This window comes from Sturnira hondurensis, unplaced genomic scaffold (assembly GCF_014824575.4).
Source record: "Sturnira hondurensis isolate 20B ecotype Veracruz unplaced genomic scaffold, ASM1482457v3 Scaffold0022566, whole genome shotgun sequence".
Classification (NCBI taxonomy): Eukaryota; Metazoa; Chordata; class Mammalia; order Chiroptera; family Phyllostomidae; genus Sturnira; species Sturnira hondurensis.
Window position 1 is genome coordinate 19,574,697 of NW_028095197.1, and position 8,791 is coordinate 19,583,487.

Here is an 8,791-nt window from a genome sequence, read left to right on the forward strand (position 1 = left end):
AAAGTCCTGTGTCCTGGGAAACCCCTCATTTTGGTGCAAATCAAGAAGGTGGGTTGCCCTCCCTGGAGAGCCTGTTAAAGCAGAATCAATCCCCAGAGATTCAGATCAGCAGCGGTGGGGCAGGGTCTCGAACCTGCGTTTCTAACAAGCTCCCAGGTGGAGCACACTGGGAGTTGTGCTACGGGTCCAGCTCAGCCACAGGACCCCGGGGAAGGGGAGTGCAAAACTGAAGAAGCCTTTCACCAAGTCCAGATTGACTCAAGGCACAGCACTGGGGCCAGTGTGAGGGAGAGAATAATCCCGGGAGAGGAACTCTCCAGGCTGGCAGAAAGGTCTCTGGGCATTTGCTATAACCTGAGGGGGACTTTTGTCTGTACAGTTTCACATCCAGGTCAAGGATGACCTAGTTCCATCTTCAGCAGACTGCTCAGGAGAGCGAGGGAACTACTGCAGAGGTGAGGGACACCCCCCCCCCCGACTCCCACCCCCAGGGATGCCTAGAATCACTGGCAGAGAAACAGGAGAGTGGGTATTCCCAAATCAAGGAGGAAGCATCTGACGAGTATTGTATTATTATTATTGTATCCCCAGCCAGGGCCTCCCCCTCGACTCACTTCCCTTTTCCACTCTTCGGGGACTGAGACAGTTTGGGCCACACCCAGCACAGTGAGGATGAGACCCAGGTTGGCATCTTCCCTCTTGCTCCCTGGCTCTGTGATCCTAGATCGTCAGTCCTCCAGTTTAGTGTGAGAAGGAGGTCGTGTTGCGAGGATCTGGTGGGGATTATGAATGTCGTAGGAGCTCTAAAACACTGGACTGAGACCGTTCACGTGAATATTCGTATCTCTTCCCATAGACATTGTTATTATTGTCAGAAACAAGTCGCACAAGATGCAGTGCCAGGTACTGGTCAGAGGGGCGCGGAGAGAGGTTACCTGGGCTACAGACCTAGCCCGGCCACGTGCTGGCTGTGCAATCCTGGGCTGTCCCGGTGCCTCGGTTTCCTACAAATCAGTAAGGTGTGGACAGTGACAAACCTACTTTGTCTGCTGGTTGTGAGCATCAGAAAAAATGAGTTAGACCACGTAAAGCAAATGGGACATGTTAGACATTATTGTAACGACCACTCGACAAGCCTTTGTTAATGAATAACTATCAGCTAGCTGATGAAACCAATGAAAAGTGTGATAAAAAAAAAAAACTGCGCTGATGCAAAACCCCCCAAAAGCAACATTTTTGTGTGGACAGATGCCTACCTGTTCCTGGGGCTGACAGTCTAGGGACCATAATATCTTATTTGATGTAATCACTCCCTGCCTTCCCACATCCTGACTCAGAGGGTGGAAGTTCAGCAGCTTCCTTGGGGGTTCAGCGCTGCTCACCCCCCCACCCTCCTCTCCACCGCACACCATGTAAACCCACGCCTCGGATGGATGGAGGCTGTCAGCCTGAGCAAGCTCCTCTTGCTCCCAATTTCAATACCAGGCAACAAGTTAAAGGCACTCCTGAAACAACAGCAGGTGGACTTTGACAATACAATGAAGGGATTTTGTCCACTGCCAATGGAAGAAGGTAGTTCAAAAGCACAAATGGGGTGCTGAAGTCTGAATCTTAATCTAGTCCCCAGCCACTCACAATCCGACCAGCAAGTCCATAGCACAACCTTTGTGAGATCCTGGATCCCAAACTTACAGAGATATGTGGAAACGTGAAATGACCTGAGGAAATAAACAAAGGGGACACCAAACTCAGAAGAAAGCATCTCCAGTCTTCTACAATATGATGTAAAAGTGCATTGCTCATAAGAGACGGCCTCAAATTCCAGAGAGGGAAGGAACCTGAGAGGCTCATATACTCTCCTTTCCAGCATCCCTAACAGACACGAGCAAAAAAAAACGTAGCCTCTACACTTTAGAATCCTCCAAGACAAGAGAGCGCTCTATTCCTCCAAGCAACGGAACCCTTGCAGGGCAGTGTGGATCATCCCGTATTTCCCTTCCAGGCCCAACCCAACCCATGGCTGCCCGTCAAGAACCCATAACCTTTCCTCTCATAAACAGTTGTGGGGCCCTTGGCTTCCTTCCGCCTTTTTGCCCACTTCCGTCCACTTTCCCATTTGACTGAGGTCAACTCGCAGTGGAGCTGTAACGGTGCAGAAATGCCACTCCCTAAACACGACCCTTTCTCTTCCCTGTCCACGCGCTCCCTTCCTTAACCATTAAGTCCTGAGCATGTCAGATGCAGGTCAGTATCGCACTGTCTTCGTAACAAAGCCTGAAGTCTGTTAACCACAGAAACTGAGTTTCCGACAGGCAGTCAAGCAGATAACATCTCGACCTCAGCTGGGTTTCAGCCCCCAGGTCCATGAAAGCCGACCACACCCTCGTGAAACCAGACTGAGCCACAGCCGTGGCTGACATGGGGACCTGTCACAATGATCAGCTGACTACCCCCTACCCTGGCCCCAACCAAACAGTAGAGAGCACGCCCCCACCTCCTTCAGCCACTGTGATTCATGACTTTTCCTCTATATAACCCATCCCGTGGAAGCCATCGGGAAGCCAGATCTTTGCGCACTAGTCTACCTGTGACTCTGGGCTTGGTGCTATTTCCTCAGTTAATAAACCCTTGCTTTCTTGGCTGCAAACTCCCGTTTGAGTTTGACTGGGCTTTGATGCATCAAGGCAAGTGGACCCCTTTACTCTGTTAACAGGGCCCCCAACCCTGACCTCCAGACCAGGAACCAACCCCCACTAGATTAAGTGCCCCCATTTCAATGCTTTTGAGCTAAGCAGCCCTATATTCAGGCCACACCCCAGGTTCCTGTCCCACATGTCACCCACTAACAAGCTATCTCATTCTTGGGCAGGCTGCGTACTTTTTAAAAAGTCTGTCATTTCATTCACTCTGTCCCCTCTGCAGAGCTGAGGCCAATAGGCCATCTGCTATCTGAGGCTACAGAGACCTTAGGAACCCATTTTAGGATTTGACCAGAAATGGAGGACGTGCCCAGGGCCCACTCTCTGTAGGTGGAAGACAGGCCCCAGTGGCGATCTTTCTGGGCTCTGATGCTGTTCCCTTACTTTGAGCAACTGCAAATCACTCCAAAGCCATTCACTCCCTCTGTTTTTCCTCTTTCCTCCTCTTCCCCACTGTAAAGAGTGAAAATGCTGCTGTGACTCGTGGTAACAGAGTGAAGACCAAGCCTATGAAATGCATGATTAGTAAAGTCAGGTGCACTGTGTCCAGAACATCTTCCCCAGCCCTCTCCACCACTGATTGCTCCCAGATTCTCAAGACCTCTGCCCATCCTCCTTCTGGCCTTCCAAACCTCAGACAGGCCTGAGCCAACAAGTCTCCCAGCCACTCCCACACTCAGAGAAAGGGTAATAAACAGGACTGACTGGTTCTACCCATTCCTCCCCTTCCTAGCCTCTCTATTCCCTTAGGGCTCGACACCCCACCCAGCCACCAACCAACACCCTCCTGCTCAACCAACTATGCTTTCACACTTCCCTCACACTCAGGCCATCTAACTTTGGTTCCCCCATTCTCTCCTCCCTGAAACATCTTTGATAACAACTCAATGTAATTTAGTGAGAGACTGAATATACCAATGGACGGTGGCCAGACCATAGGTAAAAATAATCTGACCCATAGTCTATAGCAATCAGTCCAGGAAAGTCAAACCACAACCTCTGTAACAATCAATCCCAAATGGTCAGGGCTTAATTACTAATACCCAGCTTCCCTAGTTTCTGCTCCCTCACCCCACCTCCAGCATTCCAATTTAGGGCCAATCACACAAAGCCAAATACATTCCCCTAACCAATCATACAGGACTCCTGCTGCCTCCAGCTCCCTAAACCCAACATCCTCCAACTGGGGCCTTCCCTCTTGTTCTAACTAGGGCCTTCCCTCTTTTGTGCTCCCCTGCCCCCCCCCTCCCCGAGTCTCTGACAAACATAAGTGATGGTGGCTGACTCTCCTGCTATGGAATAAATTGCTGTGCCTGTTCTCATCTGCATGGTCTTCACTTAATTCCATACAGGGTTCTTAATACAAGCCACAGTCCCTACTCACGCAGAGCTCTTAGTCCAGTAAGCAATCGCACTAGTGGACATGTGTAGAGTAACAGAACTGCGTATGGAAATAGTAAGTGCGTATGTGTCCCATACAATACGATACGGAGGCACAGGCATGGTGTTGCTGGGGCTTCACAGGAACCAGAGAACTCCACGGGGCTTCCAGGGAGGGAAGACAACTGGGCTGGTGTGGAAATATGAACAGACTCACTGAGGAGATAGCTGTCAGGGAAGGAAAGGGCCATTCTCCATTCTTCTCCTTCTGCCCACTTCCAGAGACTAAGCTTTCTACTTGTAGGCCAACTTTGCCTTCGGACCTGCTCCGTGAAATAGCTCATTTATTTTTGCATCTGTATTTTCTCCCTTTCTACTGAACAATGCCCCTGAGTCTAAAATGTTCCGAGTCTTACCCCCTCACACACACACAAAAAAATCCTTGCACTGACTTGGCCAGCCCCCCCTGAATGCTACCTTCTGTTTTGTTCTAACTTTAAAGAGTACCCACTCTGTGGAAGAGGTCTTTGCACACTCTAGAACCTCCTGCACTTGACTCTGACCCTCACTGCCCTGCTGGTACTGGCTCACCACTGACCCAAGCCACTGAATCCGAAGCCTTCTCCTCCATCTCCACCCCCTCGACTTCTCTTCCTCTGGTTTCCTGGTTTGTTCCTAACCCAGTCTTTTTCCTGCCTTAGTGGCTGCTGCCATTTCTCCTCCGCCTGCATCTTCCCCAAGAATCTGTCCTTGGCCCTCTTACTCCTACTAACCACAGGCTCCAAGAGACGGTCAAGTTTACATCAGCGGCACACGTCTACTGTTCACAGTCTGAAGTCCCCATTGATTTCATCTGAAAGCCCTAACATCTCTTCCAGCTCAGGGTATCTAAAATAACCAGTCATCTTCCTTCCGAAATCTTTCTGCTCCTCCCTGGAACCACAGATCCAAGTCACCTCAACCCCAACCCTAACTGCCATCTTTCCTCTTCTGTTCCCTGCATCTTTATGTCTGTTATTAGGTCCTTGCAGTCTGACTTCCCCCTTATCATCTACATTCAGTCCGTCTGTCACAAGGCAGAGACAGTCCCCAGCACCTCTAGGCCAGCTACTGCAACAGCTTCCTGAATGGCTCTAAGCCTCCAGTCCTAACCCACATTGTCCACTGTAGGGAAAGCTGCCCATGATAAAATCAGATTCTCCAAGGTTGTAAAGGAAAGGGGAATGCCTATAAAAGGAGAGATGGCTCAACCAGGCAGTCCGGACTCCCCATTGCCCAACATTCACTGCACAGCCATTAAGTAGTTGCAGATGGATGACCTAGGGGAGTCACTTTGTCCAACCATCTTAGCCCAACAATCCAATGAGACTACACTGGGAAGTTTTCTAGGCTAGAGGGTCCTAACACAAAGATTCTGAGAGGTTAGGGGAGGTAGAAAAGAGAGGGAGTGATAAATGGTGATGGAAGAGACAACTTGGGGTGATGAACATACAATGCAATATACAGATGATATATTACGGAATTTACACCTGAAACCGATATAATTTTATTAACCAATATCACTTCAATAAATTTAAAAAATTATACATGTCCTGACTGGTGTGGCTCAGTTGGTTGGGCATCTTCCTGCAAAGCCAAAGGTTGCTGGTTCAGTCCCAGGTCAGGGCCTGTGCCAGGAGTGTGGGTTCGGTCCCCAGCTGGGGTGCGTGTGAGAGGCAACTGATCCATGCTTTTGTCACACATTGATGTCCTTTCTCCCTCTCTCTCACCCACCTTTCCCCTCTCTCTGAAAAGAAATCAATCAATTCTTTTTTAAAAGATTCTGAAATAGGCTCCAAGCACCCACAAGCTTTTCTGTACACTGCCATGGAAGACCAAACTGGGGGAGGAAGCTAGAAAGCGTACCAGAGCATCTGAAGTACACAAATGGCCTCCTCCGAAGATTGAGCCACCCACAGAACCACCCGCCAGTGACGGTAAAAGTCCCGAGATTAGGAAAGCTTGTGAGGGAGAAGAGTCTGAGCTGCAAAGTACCTCTCACTTTTCCTTACATAGAAGTTTGCCTCTGCTCCAGGATCAGTGTTTGGTTTTATTAAGGAAGTTGGAGGGTTTCCTTACGGCCACTCTTTACATCACTCTCTGCGCAAAAACCTGCAATGACTTCCGAGGGCTTGCCGTCTCCCAGCAACAACTACGTCTGAGTGCCTTGGTCTGCCAGTCAAGGCACTCTACCTCCTGGTTAAATCCAGTCTACCTTTCCACCCGCACTTTCCAGCCATCTCCTCCGTACCAGTCAATCTGAACCATAGGCCTCTTGCTCTTGTGCCCAGGTGTGCTGCCCACCCAGCCCCTCTGTCCTTCCACACACAGCGTCTGTGGAGCACCCACTGTGCCCTCTGCTGTGAGCTGAGACGCCTTCTCCTCACCTTCCCATATCCAAATATTACCAATCCTTGCCAGTCTGGTTAAAGGGTCACTTCATCCATGATGCCACACGATTCCCCCAGCCAGAAGTAATCTTTCCCTCCTCTGACCACCCACACCTTCCCCAAGTGCCTAGGGCATTGTCTTCTCTTAGTTATTTGGACAAAAGCCACCACCCTTCTATGCCTCAGTGTTATATTGATCCCTGCGTTGGAATGGGGTGGAGGGGTGGGGGTGGGGGGACTACTCCAATTGCCTGGAAATGGATTATTTTGCTTGTATGTCTCCTCCACAGTATGAACTCAGTGAGTTCCAGCACCCAGACGTCATCGCCTCCTGCACAGGGAAACGAGGACCCTCAACTACCGAATGAGTTGGGTTAATGAATACTTTCTTCCTGTAAAGGAAGTGTATCTTTCTTACACTTTTTTTCTCACCGTATTAGTGTCTAGTTCTTCATCAAGCTGAACAAATTAAGAAGTGGAAAGAAAATTGCTTCGGATCTAGAATTTGTCCTGCAAAAGCCACAGCAGGGCCAGCAGCTTGACCTTGCGGCCAGCCGGAACGCCCTGCCACGCCGGGCGGGGCTCACCCCGGGACGCTGCTAGTGCCCAGCCCCCACCTCGCCACAGGTCCCTCTGGGGCGCGAACAGGGCCACCCCAGAACAGGTTTCCCCCGGAGGCCCTGGGGCGGGGACGGGGAAGCCTAGGCGGGGAGCCCCTCCTGCTTCTTTGAGCCCCGCCTTCCCCATCCTCAACGGCCGGAGCTGCCCCACCTGCGCTCCTCCTTGGGGCCTCGCGCGTCCGGCCCAGGGGCGGGGAAGCTTCTCAGGCGCGCCCAGCCTCGCGGAGGCCCATCAAGGACCCGCGGGCCCGGTGCTGCACCCACTCCCACCAGTACTCACCGTCTGCCCCGTGCGCTCCAGTCGCGCCCCGGGCCAGGCCGAGCAGCAGCAGGAGCGGCAGCAGGCGGCCAGGCGGGCGGCCCGCGCCCCGGGGCCGGGGGCCCATGCCGCTGAGTCCTGCACGGAGCGCCCGCGTCTCCTCCTGGGGCCCCGAGACGCAGAGATAAGGCTGCGGGCGCAGCGCGGAGGGGGCCGGTCTGGCCGCTTCCGGGCCGCGCTGGGGAGCGGACGGCGCCCCGTGGTGCCGGAGAGGCGGCGGGCTCGGGCCGGCATAGCCGGCCTCGGCAGGCGCTTCTTCATTCATTCGCCCCTTCACTCTCTCCTTCACTCTCTCGTACACCTGCTGGGCCCGTGGTCCGGTGTCTGGCCCTCTCGGCGCGCACGTTCCGAAAGTGGGCACAGGCGCCCCGCAGAGAGTGACACAGCTGAACAGAGGGTCCCGGACTGTGCTAGAAGGAAACGCCCATTGTGGCCTGAGCGTGTGCAACCAACGTGACATCCAAGCCGGCGCGGGGCTCAGGGAGGCACCCCCGAGAGGGCAAAGGAAGAGTGGTGGGGGACAGAAAGGGCGGGAATCTTCCAGGAGGTTGAAGAGACCTGGGGCGAGGTGGCTGGAGCTTCGAGGGGAAGATGAGAGGGCGAGAAGCCGCAGGCCCAGGCCATCCAGGGCGACAGACTGGACCAGGTGACTCGGTCTCCCGTAAAGGGAGACCGAGTTTGGGGTGGGGGAGGGGCTGGCTGGGGTTCCCGCTGCTCCGAGGAGATAAGCTAAGCCCCCCAGGATGGAAAACACGTGGGAGAGGAAACAAAGCAGGTAAAGTCACGTTCAAAGAGACAGTGACGAAGGTGATATTTAGAGAGAGGCATTAAGATGCAGAAATAAGACTTCATGAGCCAAGTGGAGGGGGTTGTGGAGAAGCTGTAATGGGACCTGTCTTAAGCTTAGCCACATCATCAGGAAGGTCTCCAGAGTCTGCTCTGTGGGGCTGGGCCTGGGGCGAGGGAGGCAGGGAGACCGGCCTGGCCCTGCCGTGGGAACCCAGACAGGAGAGGACATGTCCAGGAGCAGGGCGCTGGCCATGAGCGCAGAGAGAAACCGCAAGTGAGAGGTGGGACTGGGCGGAATGCATTGGACTTTATGACCCGTAGAACGGAGGAGAAGGAAAGAGAAGTAACAGCTACCACCTAAATGTCTATTCTGGGCAACTGGGTTGGTGGCGGTGGGGGCCGCTGAGATGAGACCAAAAGGGAGTTGTTATGAGTCGGGGCAGGGGGAGAAGAAAGAAGTTTCAGTTTGAAGGCTTTGAACTCATGAAGTCTGTGGGTCTCCCTCCAAGAGCAGGACCCACCACTACTTCACCCATGTCCTCACTTACTTTCTCT

General features: G+C 52.8%; 1 protein-coding gene across 1 annotated transcript in view; it reads right to left on the minus strand.

The window, feature by feature from the left end:
- Nucleotides 1–8,517, minus strand: part of SUSD1 (sushi domain containing 1) — a 100,081-nt gene extending 91,564 nt beyond the window's left edge. Inside the window, exon 1 of the mRNA XM_037035814.1 lies at nucleotides 7,409–8,517. Within this exon, the coding sequence (XP_036891709.1) occupies nucleotides 7,409–7,907 (499 nt within the window). The 5' untranslated portion in view covers nucleotides 7,908–8,517. The remainder of the gene's footprint in view (nucleotides 1–7,408) is intronic.
- Between the last annotated feature and the right edge of the window lie 274 nt (nucleotides 8,518–8,791).